Raw genomic sequence first — 19,941 nt, forward strand, 5'->3', positions numbered from 1 at the left:
AATACATTTTGTACTTATTTTTAAAAAAAAAAAAAAATATATATATATATATATATATATATATATATATATATATATATATATATCTATTCTTCATCTAAATGGGAGTACATATCTAATAGAATACCGTTAACTAACAGCTAATGTTACGGTTCTTTCCAGGGAACGTCCTGTGAAACTATCAGGAAATAACTGACCTGTGGGAGGGAGGATTTTCACAATAAAAGCTCAGGTTTGTATGTAGAGCGGTCTGATGTCACAGCTGCTGAGGATCATGGGTAATGTAGTACTCCTTGATGTTATTTACAGTAGAAAGCAGCAGCCAATCAGAGGTCAGGTTGAGGGTTTGTTTATTAACGTCCGACATCAGCTGATCCAAAAAACAACAACAAAAGGTACGTACGGCTGAGCTGATGAACCGGTCGGTCGGGTCGGAATCAAACCCTCCACTGCAGGCTGAGGTCGTCATGTGATCGTCATGTGATCAGTGTGTGTGTGTGTTCAGTCCAAGGCAGCGTGCAACAGAGCGCCATGACCACCCGCCATCTTGGATTTCTTCATCTTCCCGATGGCCTTCTGGAGGTCGGTCTGATGGATCGGACGGATGAAGTCTTCTGATGGACTGAGAGACACAGAGAGAGACAGACATATATATATATAAATATAAATATAAATATAAATGTGCTCCAATGATCAAACATGTTCTAATAATTATATTATTAGAACATGTTATATGAATCATTTTCTTTTTGCTGTTCGTTTTATCAAAATAATAATGAAGACTCAGACAGAGAGACAGACAGAGAGAGACAGACAGGTAGAGAGACAGACAGGTAGAGAGAGAGACAAGTAGAGAGACAGACAGGTAGAGAGACAGACAGGTAGACAGACAGACAGGCAGACAGGTAGAGAGACAGACAGAGAGAGACAGACAGGTAGAGAGACAGACAGGTAGAGAGAGAGACAAGTAGAAAGACAGACAGGTAGAGAGAGAGACAAGTAGAGAGACAGACAGGTAGAGAGACAGACAAGTAGAGAGACAGACAGGTAGAGAGAGACAAGTAGAGAGACAGACAGGTAGAGAGAGAGACAAGTAGAGAGACAGACAGGTAGAGAGACAGACAGGTAGACAGACAGACAGGTAGAGAGACAGACAGGTAGAGAGAGAGACAGGTAGACAGACAGACAGGTAGAGAGAGACAAGTAGAGAGACAGACAGGTAGAGAGAGAGACAAGTAGAGAGACAGACAGGTAGAGAGACAGACAGGTAGACAGACAGACAGGTAGAGAGACAGACAGGTAGAGAGAGAGACAGGTAGACTGACAGACAGGTAGAGAGAGAGAGACAAGTAGAGAGACAGACAGGTAGAGAGACAGACAGGTAGACAGACAGACAGGTAGAGAGAGAGACAAGTAGAGAGACAGACAGGTAGAGAGAGAGACAAGTAGAGAGACAGACAGGTAGAGAGAGAGAGACGGACAGAGAGAGACCGGTAGAGAGACAGACAGGTAGAGAGACAGACAGGTAGAGAGACAGACGGACAGAGAGACAGGTACCTGTCGTTCTGAGCGTGGACGAAGTCTCGGACGCAGAGCAGAGCGGCGTCGCGACACATCTCTCTGAGGTCACTTCCTGAGAAACCGTCGGTCTCCTTGGCAACGTCAACGAGGTCAACTGACGGGTCGACCTGCAGAGAGACAGACAGACAGGTGATCAGAGAGACAGACAGACAGGTGATCAGAGGAGACGTGTCTCTGAAGGCTTCTGAGGTGAGTGAAGTCTCTATTTTCCAGAGAGTCAGTGAAGTGGTCGTGATGTGTTTGAGGTGAACTCACGCTCTCGTTCTCCAGGATGAGTTTGAGGATCGACTCTCTCTGCCTCACACTCTGCAGGAACAACACAACACACACACACACACACAGTTACATTATAAAAACACACACTCAGCCCATCTGTGACCGTGGACAAACACATGCTCTTATTTTGAAATACAGGCAGGATATCATAAATCAGATGACAGGAAACAGATGAAATGATCCAACTGATTAATGTCTAACCTGCTGGACTGTAGCAGCAACGGCTGCCTTAAACTCTGTTTCACAACAGACACGGATACAGACAGTGTGTGTGTGTGTGTGTGTGTGTGTGTGTGTGTGTGTGCACGTACGGGCTGGTTGATGTGGAACCTGGTGGGCATCCTCCTCAGAATAGCAGAGTCCAGGTCCTGAGGACGATTAGTGGCCCCCATGATGATCACCTACACACACACACACACACACACACACACACACACACACACACACACACACACACACCAGTAATATTATAAACTAAAACTTATTAGTAGTATTATTAAAAGTATTGTTAGTACGACGACCAAAAACCAAGATGGCGATGGCCATATTTTACTAATAATTTTCTGATATTTTTCACAAATACTGCGGATAGTTTTCTGACATTTTCACATATTTTACTAATAATTTTCTGATATTTTTCACATATTTTAATAATAATTCACATATTTTGCTAATAATTTTCTGATAATTTTCTGATATTTTTCACATTTTACTAACAATTTTCTGATTTTTTTCATATATTTTAATAATAATTTTCACATATTTTGCTTATAATTTTCTGATATATTTCACATATTTTACTAATAATTTTCTGATATTTTTCACAAATACTGCTAATAGTTTTCTGACATTTTTCACATATTTTACTTATAATTCTTTTGCACATATTTTTCCTATAATTTTCTGATATTTTTTACATATTTTACTAAAAGTTTTTCCGATATCTTTCAAATATTTTACTAATAATTTTCCGATATTTATCACATATTTTACCAATTTTTATGATATATTTCACATATTTTACTAACAACTTTCTGATATTTTTCACATATTTTACTAACAATTTTCTAATATTTTTCATATATTTTAATAATATTTTTCTGATATTTTTCACATATTTTACTAATAATTTTCTGATATATTTCACATATTTTATTAACAATTTTCTAATATTTTAATAATAATTTTCTGATATTTTTCACAAATACTGCTAATAGTTTTCTGACATTTTTCACATATTTTGCTTATAAATTTCTGATATTTTTCACATTTTACTAATATTTTTTTCTGATATTTTTCACATATTTTACTAATAATTTTGACATTTTCCACATATTTTACTAATAATTTTTTTTCCCCACATATTTTACTAATAACTTTCACATATTTTTCTTATAATTTTCTGATATTTTTCACATATTACTAAAATGTTCTGATATTTTTCACATATTGCTAATAATTCTTTCTGATATTTTTCAGATATTTTACTGAAAATTTTCAGATATTTTACTAATAATTTTCTGATATTTAACTAAATTTTATGATTTATTTCACATATTTTACTAATAACTTTCATATATTTTACTGATAATTTTCTGATATTTTTCACAAATACTGCTAATAATTTTCTGATATTTTTCATATATTTTAATAATATTCTTCTGATATTTTTCACAAATACTGCTAATAATTTTCTGATATTTTTCACATATTTTACTAACAATTTTCTGATATTTTTCACAATACTGCTAATAATTTTCTGATATTTTTCATATATTTTAATAATATTTTTCTGATATTTTTCACAATACTGCTAATAATTTTCTGATATTTTTCATATTTTAATACTTTTCTGATATTTTTCACAAATACTGCTTATAGTTTTCTGACATTTTTCACATATTTTACTAATAATTTTTTATGTTTTTTTTCACATATTTTGCTTATAATTTTCTGATATTTTTCACAAATATTGCTAACAATTTTCTGATATTTTTCACATATTTTACTTATCATTTTGGGTGATCTGGCCCTTTACTGGTGTGCACGGTGTGTGTGTGATCTGGGTGAACTGGTCCTTTACTGGTGTGCACGGTGTGTGTTTACCTGGCAGTGGATGTCGGTGTCCAGTCCGTCCCACAGACTCATGAACTGGGCCTTCATCATGGCAGTGGCTTCGTGGTCCGAGCTGGACCGACTCCTCAGGAACGAGTCTGTGAACACACCGAGTCACTCGTTAACATCTACTTCCTGTCTGACGGTCACATGTTCAGACTGATACCAGCAGCTGGTTAGCTTAGCTTAGCATAAAGACTGGAATCAGGGGGAGCAGCTAGCCTAGCTCTGTCTAAAGGTAACAGCATCTAATGCAGCTGTAAACTCAGTCTGTTTCACACAACGACTTGTTTCAGACAAGTTGTCTCAGCACAGATTCAACAGCATATGGACTCATCCCCATTATTAATAATCATACCAGCAGATCAATAGACCTGCGGTGATAATGATTGGCTCAACAGCGCGCTATGCATTTGTTTTTAGAAGATTCATTTATTTATCTTGTTTTTTATCCTGTTGTCCAGTATTCAGACATATGTGTAAAATATCAGAAAATTATTATTAGAATATATGAAAAAATGTCAGAAGATTATTATTTTAAAAAAGGGACATTTTTTGGGGGAATTTTTGCTGTATAATGACTGAAACAATAAATAGATAATCAAAATAGTGTTTAAATGATTTTTCTGTTAATCCACTGCTACATGAAGTGAGTAATCGCTGCAGCTTTGTTCTCAGGTTTAGTTTGTTTTTAACACATGAAAGTGATCCAGACTTTGGCCCCGCCCCCACCATCATTCAGACCACGTGATTGGACGCAGCAGCTGTGATTGACAGATCCGTCGTGCGTGTAAACACTCACCGATCTCGTCGACGAAGATGATGGACGGCTGCAGTTTGACGGCCAGCGAGAAGACGGCGGCGGCGAGCTTCTGGGACTCTCCGTACCATTTGTCCGTCAGCGTGCTCGGCTGCAGGTTGATGAAACGAAAGCCCGCCTCCTTGGCCGTCGCCTTGGCGATGAGCGTTTTACCGCAACCCGGAGGCCCGTACAGCAACACACCTGTTACCATGACAACGGGTCAGTACATGGTGCTGTACGCCATGTTACCTTACTTCCTTCTTTCCTTCCCTCCCTCTCTGCTTCTTCCTACCTCCCTTCCTTCCTTGCATACTTATTTCCTTACTTACTCCCCTTTTTCCCTTCCATCCTTCACTCCTCCATCCTTCCTCCCTTAATTCATTCCTTCCTTCACTCCTCCATCCTTCCTTCCTCCCTCAATGCATTTTATTTCCTTCTTTTCTCACTACTTTGTTTGTCCCTATTTATTTCCTTCCTTCCTTCCTTCCTTCCTTCCTTCCTTCCTTCCTTCCTTCCTACCTTTGGGTGGCTGCAGCAGTCTGGATCCCTGGAACAGGTGTCTCTTCTGAACAGGTAGAATCACCGTCTCCTTCAACTCTGTGATCACCTCGTCCAGACCGGCGATGTCCCTCCACGTGATCTACAACACATTCATATACAACATCTAAAACTGCAGTTTATTATTAATATAACATCTCTCACTGGAGTTTATTATTAATATATCATCTATAACTGGAGTTTATTATTAATATAATATCTCTCACTGGAGTTTATTATTAATATATCATCTATAACTGGAGTTTATTATTAATATAATATCTCTCACTGGAGTTTATTATTAATATATCATCTATAACTGGAGTTTATTATTAATATAACATCTCTCACTGGAGTTTATTATTAATATATCATCTATAACTGGAGTTTATTATTAATATAATATCTCTCACTGGAGTTTATTATTAATATATCATCTATAACTGGAGTTTATTATTAATATAATATCTCTCACTGGAGTTTATTATTAATATATCATCTATAACTGGAGTTTATTATTAATATAATATCTCTCACTGGAGTTTATTATTAATATATCATCTATAACTGGAGTTTATTATTAATATAACATCTCTCACTGGAGTTTATTATTAATATATCATCTATAACTGGAGTTTATTATTAATATATCATCTATAACTGGAGTTTATTATTAATATATCATCTCTCACTGGAGTTTATTATTAATATATCATCTATAATTGCAGTTTATTATTAATATATCATCTAAAACTGCAGTTTATTATTAATATAACATCTCTCACTGGAGTTTATTATTAATATATCATCTATAACTGGAGTTTATTATTAATATATCATCTATAACTGGAGTTTATTATTAATATATCATCTCTCACTGGAGTTTATTATTAATATATCATCTATAACTGGAGTTTATTGTTAATATATCATCTATAACTGGAGTTTATTATTAATATATCATCTCTCACTGGAGTTTATTATTAATATATCATCTATAACTGCAGTTTATTATTAATATAACATCTCTCACTGGAGTTTATTATTAATATATCATCTATAACTGCAGTTTATTATTAATATATCATTTAAAACTGCAGTTTATTATTAATATAACATCTATAACTGGAGTTTATTATTAATATATCATCTCTCACTGGAGTTTATTATTAATATATCATCTATAACTGGAGTTTATTATTAATATAACATCTATAACTGGAGTTTATTATTAATATATCATCTATAACTGGAGTTTATTATTAATATAACATCTATAACTGGAGTTTATTATTAATATATCATCTATAACTGGAGTTTATTATTAATATAACAGTTTATAATGTCTATATTGTTGAAGTAACAAATACTATATTAATTTTAATTTCGGTAAATCTACTTTTAGTTGTACCTTTTGTATTAATATCAGTAGTACTGTGAGTATGTGTGTATTTGTGTGTAGTTACCTGCATGCTGAGCGGGTCGACCAGGTGAGCGGCGATGCTCATCTCATATTCAGACAGCTTCACGTTCTTCACTCCGATCTGACGCATCAACTTCTCCGCCTGACGGGGGTAGGAGGGAGACCAGTCAGTCACATGATGACATCACATGATGACATCTCCACGTTACATCATTTACCATCGGTTACCATCCCATCAGTTACTACCGCCCCCTCCCGGCCTCACCTGTACCACATGACTCTAAGCCCCGCCCCCTCCCGGTCTCACCTGTACCAGAAGACTCTAAGCCCCGCCCCCTCCCAGTCTCACCTGTACCACATGACTCTAAGCCCCGCCCCCTCCCGGTCTCACCTGTACCAGAAGACTCTAAGCCCCGCCCCCTCCCAGTCTCACCTGTACCACATGACTCTAAGCCCCGCCCCCTCCCGGTCTCACCTGTACCACATGACTCTAAGCCCCGCCCCCTCCCGGTCTCACCTGTACCAGAAGACTCTAAGCCCCGCCCCCTCCCGGTCTCACCTGTTTCTGAGCCTCCATCTTCTGCTTCCTGGTGGGGTCGATGGCGTCCACCATCCACTTGATGGTGAAGTAGGTGACGGCTCCGAATATGGTGAGTCGGAAGAGCAGGCCGATGACCTCGTTCCTGCCCAGAGGACGGGCGATGTTCTCAGCCGGGATCTCCCTCAGCACCATGGTCAGAGGTCAGAGGTCAGAGGTCACAGGAAGTAGACGCAGGGCTGCAGAGGAACAACAACAACAACAACAAGTTCTCAGAGAGTCATCGAGTCTCAAACTAACAGAATCTAGTTCATTTCACATCTTTCTATTGGAATAAGAGTTTGGAAGGTATCGGATCAGAGCCGGACCGACGTGCAGATCCAGACCAGCAGCTCTGACCAGCAGCTCCTGACCAGCAGCTCCTGACCAGCAGCTCCAGACCAGCAGCTCCTGACCAGCAGCTCCAGACCAGCAGCTCCAGACCAGCAGCTCCTGACCAGCAGCTCCTGACCAGCAGCTCCTGACCAGCAGCTCCGACCAGCAGCTCCGACCAGCAGCTCCAAACCAGCAGCTCTGACCAGCAGCTCTGACCAGCAGCTCCAGACCAGCAGCTCCAGACCAGCAGCTCCTGACCAGCAGCTCCTGACCAGCAGCTCTAACCAGCAACTCCTGACCAGCAGCTCCTGACCAGCAGCTCCTGACCAGCAGCTCCTGACCAGCAGCTCTGACCAGCAGCTCTGACCAGCAGCTCCAGACCAGCAGCTCCAGACCAGCAGCTCCTGACCAGCAGCTCCTGACCAGCAGCTCCTGACCAGCAGCTCTGACCAGCAGCTCCTAACCAGCAGCTCCTGACCAGCAGCTCCTAACCAGCAGCTCTGACCAGCAGCTCCTGACCAGCAGCTCCAGACCAGCAGCTCTGACCAGCAGCTCTGACCAGCAGCTCCAGACCAGCAGCTCCTGACCAGCAGCTCCTGACCAGCAGCTCCTGACCAGCAGCTCTGACCAGCAGCTCTGACCAGCAGCTCCTAACCAGCAGCTCCAGACCAGCAGCTCCAGACCAGCAGCTCCTGACCAGCAGCTCTGACCAGCAGCTCCTAACCAGCAGCTCCTGACCAGCAGCTCCTAACAAGCAGCTCTGACCAGCAGCTCCTGACCAGCAGCTCCTGACCAGCAGCTCCTGACCAGCAGCTCTAACCAGCAGCTCCTGACCAGCAGCTCCTGACCAGCAGCTCCTGACCAGCAGCTCCTAACCAGCAGCTCCTGACCAGCAGCTCCTAACCAGCAGCTCCTGACCAGCAGCTCCTAACCAGCAGCTCTGACCAGCAGCTCCTGACCAGCAGCTCCTAACCAGCAGCTCTGACCAGCAGCTCCTGACCAGCAGCTCCTAACCAGCAGCTCCTGACCAGCAGCTCCAGACCAGCAGCTCCTGGTGGATCTTTGAGGATCTCCAGAGAAGCTCCTCCAGCTTCGTCTGTTCGACAAGAAGCAAAGAAACGCTAAATGGTGAGATTTTCAAATGGAGTCTGGGGAGAGGATTTCCTCAGCTGCCTCCGTGGTTGAGATCAGGAGGATTTAGGGTAACGGTGATGGTTAGGCATCGGTAGAAAGACGGTGGAGGACCGTAGGTTCAGGTTTTGGACGGTCACCGATACATGATAGGACTCATGTTGAATAGGAGCCGGATCGAGAAGAGGCTCCTGGTTAATAGTTTTAGATCTTCACTAACTCTCTGGATTTCTGGCCAAAAGGAAGAAAATTGTGAATTGACAGAGTTTTAAAAAGGGTTGTGGTGAGACGTCCCCTCAGTGAAGGTCTTTGACTGTCACCGATACCACAAACTAAACTGCTCTTCATTGTTTACTCCAGCCGGATGAACCAGCAGCTTCTGGTGAATCCGTCCTGATCTCCAGTCAGGTTCCACCAGCCTTTACTCTCTGGCAGGCAGCGAGGGATGGTTAAACCGTACGGTGTTTAAATGGAGTTTGGTGAGATGTTTTCTTGGTGGTAAACTAATTAAAACACTAAACTAGTCTTCATATCGGAGACCAGCCGGATGAACCAGCAGCTCCTGGTGAACACTTCCTGATCTCCAGTCAGGGTCCAACTGCTCGTTCTTCAGAATAAGAAGCAAGAAACTTGTTAATTAACAGGTTTATAATGAAGCCGATCAGAAGAGCAGAACCTGCTGAAGAGATCCTGATGATCAGATCAACTCTGACTGCTGAGTCTAACTCACAACAACAGAACAAAGTGAAATACTGTAAATGTTGAACTGAGTCTGGCGGGACGAGCCTGCTACCTGCTAGAGACTGTTAGAGACTGATGCTAGAGACTGATGCTAGAGACTGTTAGAGACTGATGATAGAGACTGATGATAGAGACTGATGATAGAGACTGATGCTAGAGACTGTTAGAGACTGATGATAGAGACTGATGCTAGAGACTGTTAGAGACTGATGATAGAGACTGATGATAGAGACTGATGCTAGAGAGACTGATGCTAGAGACTGATGATAGAGACTGATGCTAGAGACTGATGCTAGAGACTGTTAGAGACTGATGATAGAGACTGATGCTAGAGAGACTGATGATAGAGACTGATGCTAGAGACTGATGATAGAGACTGATGATAGAGACTGATAGAGACTGATGATAGAGACTGATAGAGACTGATGATAGAGACTGATGATAGAGAGACTGATGATAGAGACTGATGATAGAGACTGATGATAGAGAGACTGATGATAGAGACTGATGATAGAGACTGATGATAGAGTCTGATGATAGAGTCTGATGATAGAGTCTGATGCTAGAGACTGATGATAGAGACTGATGATAGAGACTGATGCTAGAGACTGATGCTAGAGACTGATGCTAGAGACTGATGCTAGAGACTGATGATAGAGACTGATGCTAGAGACTGATGATAGAGACTGATGATAGAGTCTGATGATAGAGACTGATGCTAAAGACTGATGATAGAGAGACTGATGCTAGAGACTGATGCTAGAGACTGATGATAGAGTCTGATGCTAGAGACTGATGCTAGAGACTGATGATAGAGACTGATGCTAGAGACTGATGCTAGAGACTGATGATAGAGACTGATGATAGAGTCTGATGATAGAGACTGATGCTAGAGACTGGTGATAGAGTCTGATGATAGAGACTGATGCTAGAGACTGATGATAGAGACTGATGATAGAGTCTGATGATAGAGACTGATGCTAGAGACTGATGATAGAGACTGATGATAGAGACTGATGATAGAGTCTGATGATAGAGACTGATGATAGAGACTGATGATAGAGTCTGATGATAGAGACTGATGATAGAGACTGATGCTAGAGACTGATGATAGAGACTGATGATAGAGTCTGATGATAGAGACTGATGATAGAGTCTGATGCTAGAGACTGATGATAGAGACTGATGCTAGAGACTGATGATAGAGTCTGATGCTAGAGACTGATGATAGAGTCTGATGCTAGAGACTGATGCTAGAGACTGATGCTAGAGACTGATGATAGAGTCTGATGCTAGAGACTGATGATAGAGTCTGATGCTAGAGACTGATGATAGAGACTGATGCTAGAGACTGATGCTAGAGACTGATGATAGAGTCTGATGCTAGAGACTGATGCTAGAGACTGATGCTAGAGACTGATGATAGAGTCTGATGCTAGAGACTGATGATAGAGACTGATGATAGAGACTGATGATAGAGACTGGTGATAGAGACTGATGATAGAGACTGTTAGAGACTGATGATAGAGACTGATGATAGAGAGACTGATGATAGAGACTGTTAGAGACTGATGATAGAGTCTGATGATAGAGACTGATGATAGAGACTGATGCTAGAGACTGATGCTAGAGACTGTTAGAGACTGATGATAGAGACTGATGATAGAGAGACTGATGATAGAGAGACTGATGATAGAGTCTGATGATAGAGACTGATGATAGAGACTGATGATAGAGACTGATGATAGAGAGACTGATGATAGAGACTGTTAGAGACTGATGATAGAGTCTGATGATAGAGACTGATGCTAGAGACTGATGATAGAGACTGATGATAGAGTCTGATGATAGAGTCTGATGATAGAGACTGATGATAGAGACTGATGATAGAGACTGATGATAGAGACTGATGCTAGAGACTGATGATAGAGACTGGTGATAGAGACTGATGATAGAGACTGATGATAGAGAGACTGATGATAGAGAGACTGATGATAGAGACTGATGATAGAGTCTGATGCTAGAGACTGATGATAGAGACTGATGATAGAGTCTGATGATAGAGACTGATGATAGAGACTGATAGAGACTGATGATAGAGACTGATAGAGACTGATGATAGAGTCTGATGATAGAGACTGATGATAGAGACTGATAGAGACTGATGATAGAGACTGATGATAGAGTCTGATGATAGAGACTGATGATAGAGACTGATGATAGAGACTGATGATAGAGAGACTGATGATAGAGAGACTGATGATAGAGACTGATAGAGACTGATGATAGAGTCTGATGATAGAGACTGATGATAGAGACTGATGATAGAGACTGATGATAGAGTCTGATGATAGACTGATGATAGAGACTGATGATAGAGACTGATAGAGACTGATGATAGAGACTGATGATAGAGAGACTGATGATAGAGAGACTGATGATAGAGACTGATAGAGACTGATGATAGAGAGACTGATGATAGAGACTGATGATAGAGAGACTGATGATAGAGAGACTGATGATAGAGACTGATGATAGAGAGACTGATGATAGAGACTGATGATAGAGTCTGATGATAGTCTGATGATAGAGAGACTGATGATAGAGACTGATGATAGAGACTGATAGAGACTGATGATAGAGAGACTGATGATAGAGACTGATGATAGAGAGACTGATGATAGAGACTGATGATAGAGTCTGATGATAGTCTGATGATAGAGAGACTGATGATAGAGACTGATGATAGAGACTGATGATAGAGACTGATGATAGAGACTGATGATAGAGAGACTGATGATAGAGACTGATGATAGAGACTGATAGAGACTGATGATAGAGAGACTGATGATAGAGACTGATGATAGAGACTGATGATAGAGACTGATGATAGAGTCTGATGATAGAGACTGATAGAGACTGATGATAGAGAGACTGATGATAGAGACTGATGATAGAGACTGATGATAGAGACTGATGATAGAGACTGATGATAGAGACTGATAGAGACTGATGATAGAGAGACTGATGATAGAGACTGATGATAGAGACTGATGATAGAGACTGATGATAGAGAGACTGATGATAGAGACTGATAGAGACTGATGATAGAGAGACTGATGATAGAGACTGATGATAGAGAGACTGATGATAGAGAGACTGATGATAGAGACTGATAGAGACTGATGATAGAGTCTGATGATAGAGTCTGATGGAGACTGATGATAGAGACTGATGATAGAGAGACTGATGATAGAGACTGATGATAGAGAGATGCTAGAGACTGATGATAGAGACTGATGATAGAGACTGTTAGAGACTGATGATAGAGTCTGATGATAGAGTCTGATAGAGTCTGATGATAGAGACTGATGATAGAGACTGATGATAGAGACTGATAGAGAGACTGATGATAGAGACTGATGATAGAGACTGATGCTAGAGACTGATAATAGAGACTGATGATAGAGTCTGATGATAGAGACTGATGATAGAGACTGATGATAGAGTCTGATGATAGAGACTGATGATAGAGTCTGATGATAGAGACTGATGATAGAGACTGATGCTAGAGAGACTGATGATAGAGAGACTGATGATAGAGACTGATGATAGAGACTGATGATAGAGTCTGATGCTAGAGACTGATGATAGAGACTGATGATAGAGTCTGATGATAGACTGATGATAGAGACTGATAGAGACTGATGATAGAGACTGATAGAGACTGATGATAGAGTCTGATGATAGAGACTGATGATAGAGTCTGATGATAGAATCTGATGATAGAGACTGATAGAGACTGATGATAGAGACTGATGATAGAGACTGATGATAGAGACTGATGATAGAGTCTGATGATAGAGACTGATAGAGACTGATGATAGAGACTGATGATAGAGACTGATGATAGAGAGACTGATGATAGAGAGACTGATGATAGAGACTGATAGAGACTGATGATAGAGACTGATGATAGAGACTGATGATAGAGACTGATGATAGAGAGACTGATGATAGAGACTGATGAGAGTCTGATGATAGAGAGACTGATGATAGAGAGACTGATGATAGAGACTGATGAGAGACTGATGATAGAGAGACTGATGATAGAGACTGATAGAGACTGAGACTGGTGATAGAGACTGATGATAGTCTGATGATAGAGACTGATGATAGAGACTGATGATAGAGACTGATGATAGAGACTGATGATAGAGACTGATAATAGAGACTGATGATAGAGTCTGATGATAGAGACTGATGATAGAGACTGATGATAGAGAGACTGATGATAGAGACTGATAGAGACTGATGATAGAGTCTGATGATAGAGACTGATGATAGAGACTGATGCTAGAGACTGATAATAGAGACTGATGATAGAGTCTGATGATAGAGTCTGATGATAGAGACTGATGATAGAGACTGATGATAGAGAGACTGATGATAGAGACTGATAGAGACTGATAGAGACTGATGATAGAGACTGATGATAGAGTCTGATGATAGAGACTGATGATAGAGACTGATGATAGAGACTGATGATAGAGACTGATGCTAGAGACTGATAATAGAGACTGATGATAGAGTCTGATGATAGAGTCTGATGATAGAGACTGATAGAGACTGATAGAGACTGATGATAGAGACTGATGATAGAGTCTGATGATAGAGACTGATGATAGAGACTGATGATAGAGTCTGATGCTAGAGACTGATAGAGACTGATGATAGAGAGACTGATGATAGAGACTGATAGAGACTGATGATAGAGTCTGATGATAGAGACTGATGATAGAGAGACTGATGATAGAGACTGATGATAGAGACTGATGATAGAGACTGATAGAGACTGATGATAGAGACTGATGATAGAGAGACTGATGATAGAGACTGATGATAGAGACTGATGATAGAGTCTGATGATAGAGACTGATAGAGACTGATAGAGACTGATGATAGAGACTGATGATAGAGACTGATAGAGACTGATAGAGACTGATGATAGAGACTGATGATAGAGACTGATAGAGACTGATAGAGACTGATGATAGAGACTGATGATAGAGTCTGATGATAGAGACTGATGATAGAGACTGATAGAGACTGATAGAGACTGATAGAGACTGATGATAGAGACTGATGATAGAGACTGATGATAGAGACTGATGATAGAGACTGATGATAGAGACTGATGATAGAGAGACTGATGATAGAGTCTGATGATAGAGACTGATGATAGAGTCTGATGATAGAGACTGATGATAGAGACTGATGCTAGAGTCTGATGATAGAGACTGATGATAGAGACTGATGCTAGAGAGACTGATGATAGAGAGACTGATGATAGAGACTGATGATAGAGTCTGATGCTAGAGACTGATGATAGAGACTGATGATAGAGTCTGATGATAGACTGATGATAGAGACTGATAGAGACTGATGATAGAGTCTGATGATAGAGACTGATGATAGAGTCTGATGATAGAGACTGATGATAGAGACTGATGCTAGAGAGACTGATGATAGAGAGACTGATGATAGAGACTGATGATAGAGTCTGATGCTAGAGACTGATGATAGAGACTGATGATAGAGTCTGATGATAGACTGATGATAGAGACTGATAGAGACTGATGATAGAGACTGATAGAGACTGATGATAGAGTCTGATGATAGAGACTGATGATAGAGTCTGATAGAGACTGATGATAGAGACTGATGATAGAGACTGATGATAGAGTCTGATGATAGAGACTGATAGAGACTGATGATAGAGACTGATGATAGAGAGACTGATGATAGAGAGACTGATGATAGAGAGACTGATGATAGAGACTGATAGAGACTGATGATAGAGACTGATGATAGAGACTGATGATAGAGTCTGATGATAGAGTCTGATGATAGAGACTGATAGAGACTGATGATAGAGACTGATGATAGAGTCTGATGATAGAGACTGATGATAGAGACTGATGATAGAGACTGATGATAGAGTCTGATGATAGAGACTGATGATAGAGTCTGATGATAGAGACTGATAGAGACTGATGATAGAGACTGATGATAGAGAGACTGATGATAGAGAGACTGATGATAGAGAGACTGATGATAGAGACTGATAGAGACTGATGATAGAGACTGATGATAGAGACTGATGATAGAGACTGATGATAGAGTCTGATGATAGAGACTGATAGAGACTGATGATAGAGACTGATGATAGAGAGACTGATGACAGAGAGACTGATGATAGAGACTGATAGAGACTGATGATAGAGACTGATGATAGAGACTGATGATAGAGACTGATGATAGAGAGACTGATGATAGAGAGACTGATGATAGAGACTGATGAGAGTCTGATGATAGAGAGACTGATGATAGAGAGACTGATGATAGAGACTGATGAGAGACTGATGATAGAGAGACTGATGATAGAGACTGATAGAGACTGAGACTGGTGATAGAGACTGATGATAGTCTGATGATAGAGACTGATGATAGAGACTGATGATAGAGACTGATGATAGAGACTGAGAATAGAGACTGATGATAGAGTCTGATGATAGAGACTGATGATAGAGACTGATGATAGAGAGACTGATGATAGAGACTGATAGAGACTGATGATAGAGTCTGATGATAGAGACTGATGATAGAGACTGATGCTAGAGACTGATAATAGAGACTGATGATAGAGTCTGATGATAGAGACTGATGATAGAGAGACTGATGATAGAGACTGATAGAGACTGATAGAGACTGATGATAGAGACTGATGATAGAGTCTGATGATAGAGACTGATGATAGAGACTGATGATAGAGTCTGATGCTAGAGACTGATAGAGACTGATGATAGAGAGACTGATGATAGAGACTGATAGAGACTGATGATAGAGAGACTGATGATAGAGTCTGATGATAGAGACTGATGATAGAGACTGATGATAGAGACTGATGATAGAGACTGATAGAGACTGATAGAGACTGATGATAGAGACTGATGATAGAGTCTGATGCTAGAGACTGATAGAGACTGATGATAGAGAGACTGATGATAGAGTCTGATGATAGAGACTGATGATAGAGACTGATGATAGAGACTGATGATAGAGACTGATAGAGACTGATAGAGACTGATGATAGAGACTGATGATAGAGAGACTGATGATAGAGACTGATGATAGAGACTGATGATAGAGACTGATAGAGACTGATAGAGACTGATGATAGAGACTGATGATAGAGAGACTGATGATAGAGACTGATGATAGAGACTGATGATAGAGACTGATAGAGACTGATAGAGACTGATGATAGAGACTGATGATAGAGAGACTGATGATAGAGACTGATGATAGAGACTGATGATAGAGACTGATGATAGAGACTGATGATAGAGTCTGATGATAGAGACTGATAGAGACTGATGATAGAGACTGATGATAGAGACTGATAGAGACTGATAGAGACTGATGATAGAGACTGATGATAGAGTCTGATGATAGAGACTGATGATAGAGACTGATAGAGACTGATAGAGACTGATAGAGACTGATAGAGACTGATGATAGAGACTGATAGAGACTGATGATAGAGACTGATGATAGAGACTGATGATAGAGACTGATAGAGACTGATGATAGAGACTGATGATAGAGACTGATGATAGAGACTGATGATAGAGACTGATAGAGACTGATGATAGAGACTGATGATAGAGACTGATGATAGAGACTGATAGAGACTGATAGAGACTGATAGAGACTGATGATAGAGACTGATAGAGACTGATAGAGACTGATAGAGACTGATGATAGAGACTGATGATAGAGACTGATGATAGAGACTGATAGAGACTGATAGAGACTGATGATAGAGACTGATAGAGACTGATGATAGAGACTGATAGAGACTGATGATAGAGACTGATGATAGAGACTGATAGAGACTGATAGAGACTGATGATAGAGACTGATAGAGACTGATAGAGACTGATGATAGAGACTGATGATAGAGACTGATGATAGAGACTGATAGAGACTGATAGAGACTGATAGAGACTGATGATAGAGACTGATGATAGAGACTGATAGAGACTGATGATAGAGACTGATAGAGACTGATGATAGAGACTGATAGAGACTGATGATAGAGACTGATGATAGAGACTGATGATAGAGACTGATAGAGACTGATAGAGACTGATGATAGAGACTGATAGAGACTGATGATAGAGACTGATGATAGAGACTGATGATAGAGACTGATAGAGACTGATAGAGACTGATAGAGACTGATGATAGAGACTGATAGAGACTGATAGAGACTGATGATAGAGACTGATGATAGAGACTGATGATAGAGACTGATAGAGACTGATAGAGACTGATAGAGACTGATGATAGAGACTGATGATAGAGACTGATAGAGACTGATGATAGAGACTGATAGAGACTGATAGAGACTGATAGAGACTGATGATAGAGACTGATGATAGAGTCTGATGATAGAGACTGATAGAGACTGATGCTAGAGACTGATAGAGACTGATAGAGACTGATGATAGAGACTGATGATAGAGACTGATGATAGAGACTGATGATAGAGACTGATAGAGACTGATAGAGACTGATAGAGACTGATGATAGAGACTGATGATAGAGACTGATGATAGAGACTGATAGAGACTGATAGAGACTGATGATAGAGACTGATGATAGAGTCTGATGATAGAGACTGATAGAGACTGATAGAGACTGATAGAGACTGATGATAGAGACTGATGATAGAGACTGATGATAGAGACTGATAGAGACTGATAGAGACTGATGATAGAGACTGATGATAGAGTCTGATGATAGAGACTGATAGAGACTGATAGAGACTGATAGAGACTGATGATAGAGACTGATGATAGAGACTGATGATAGAGACTGATGATAGAGACTGATGATAGAGACTGATAGAGACTGATAGAGACTGATGATAGAGACTGATGATAGAGTCTGATGATAGAGACTGATAGAGACTGATAGAGACTGATGATAGAGACTGATGATAGAGACTGATGATAGAGACTGATGATAGAGACTGATAGAGACTGATAGAGACTGATGATAGAGACTGATGATAGAGACTGATAGAGACTGATAGAGACTGATGATAGAGACTGATGATAGAGACTGATGATAGAGACTGATGATAGAGACTGATGATAGAGACTGATAGAGACTGATGATAGAGACTGATGATAGAGACTGATGATAGAGACTGATAGAGACTGATAGAGACTGATGATAGAGACTGATAGAGACTGATGATAGAGACTGATGATAGAGACTGATAGAGACTGATAGAGACTGATGATAGAGACTGATAGAGACTGATAGAGACTGATAGAGACTGATGATAGAGACTGATCAGGACCAACACACTGAAACTAAACTAGTGAGAACAACAGAACCGAACCTGGAGCGTCCTGGAGCAGCTCCTCGGTGTCTCATTATAAAACCGAAAGCACCGTGTAGCCTAGCTGCTAGCGTTAGCTTAGCTTAGCTTAGCATTAGCTTGACCTTCTCCTCCGGTAGAGCCTCCGGTAACACCGCGCCGGTAAACCGGGAGAAGAACACCAACACGAACTGTTGGTTTGACGGGAGGGATGTGGCGGCGCTGCTTACCTCCGGTAGTCGGTAGTCGGTACGGTGTCCGGTGTCCGGTGTCCGGTGTCCGGTGTCCGGTGTTCCAGTAGACACGCAGCAGCAGAGCACTTCCTGGGTTTCTTCTTCGGGGGTGCCGGGAGCGGGTTGCTGCTCGTTCTTCTTCTACTCTTCATTTAGTTGTAGCTTTCAGACTCAGTAGCGCCGCCTGCAGGCTGGAGGTCACACAGAGGAGCTACAGTCACACACAACAGCTTCTAAATAAACACAAACTGCTCTCAAAAGAACATTGTTTATGGTGTTTATGGACTCGTCATGGACAATAACAAAGATGACTTTCTGGTGAACAACATTCTCATTATTGGAACATTTTATTTGCACAAATCCAAGTATATGAAAGTGAAACCTATAAGTTTAATGTGTTTCATTCTGAGTTTCTTTCTTATATAAAAGCCCTTAAAGTCATGAAAAACAAAAATGCAATGAAACTTCTTAGTATAATAGAAGCATATGAATAACAGGTACAGCCCTATAGCCCTTAATTTAATTTATTATTATTTTCATGTATAATTTTACATGTTATTTGTTATTGTTCTGTATGCACCTTGTCCTTTTACTCTAATGCAATGATCTATGAGCCATGTTGTTTGTAAATTCGAATTTGTTCAATAAAAAAAAAGCTTCTAAATAAACACATCAAACCAATCATCTTAACAGCCTTCTTATTATATTATTATTATTATTATTATTATT

General features: G+C 40.3%; 1 protein-coding gene across 2 annotated transcripts in view; it reads right to left on the minus strand.

Moving 5' to 3' along the window:
* atad1b (ATPase family AAA domain containing 1b) overlaps positions 1–19,370 on the minus strand; it is a 36,687-nt gene extending 17,317 nt beyond the window's left edge. Inside the window, exons 1-10 of one of the 2 annotated variants that reach the window (XM_037754454.1) lie at positions 19,210–19,370; positions 7,294–7,511; positions 6,778–6,876; positions 5,294–5,414; positions 4,775–4,975; positions 3,964–4,070; positions 2,169–2,258; positions 1,837–1,887; positions 1,558–1,688; positions 489–622 (exon numbers count right to left, since the gene is read on the minus strand). In XM_037754454.1, the coding sequence (XP_037610382.1) occupies positions 502–622; positions 1,558–1,688; positions 1,837–1,887; positions 2,169–2,258; positions 3,964–4,070; positions 4,775–4,975; positions 5,294–5,414; positions 6,778–6,876; positions 7,294–7,467 (1,095 nt within the window). In that variant the 5' untranslated portion in view covers positions 7,468–7,511; positions 19,210–19,370 and the 3' untranslated portion in view covers positions 489–501. Of the gene's footprint in view, positions 1–333; positions 623–1,557; positions 1,689–1,836; positions 1,888–2,168; positions 2,259–3,963; positions 4,071–4,774; positions 4,976–5,293; positions 5,415–6,777; positions 6,877–7,293; positions 7,512–19,209 lie in introns of those variants that run through there. The other variant, XM_037754453.1, reaches the window with a different exon arrangement.
* Between the last annotated feature and the right edge of the window lie 571 nt (positions 19,371–19,941).

The sequence above is a fragment of the Sebastes umbrosus genome, chromosome 20, assembly GCF_015220745.1.
Source record: "Sebastes umbrosus isolate fSebUmb1 chromosome 20, fSebUmb1.pri, whole genome shotgun sequence".
In the NCBI taxonomy this organism is placed as follows: Eukaryota; Metazoa; Chordata; class Actinopteri; order Perciformes; family Sebastidae; genus Sebastes; species Sebastes umbrosus.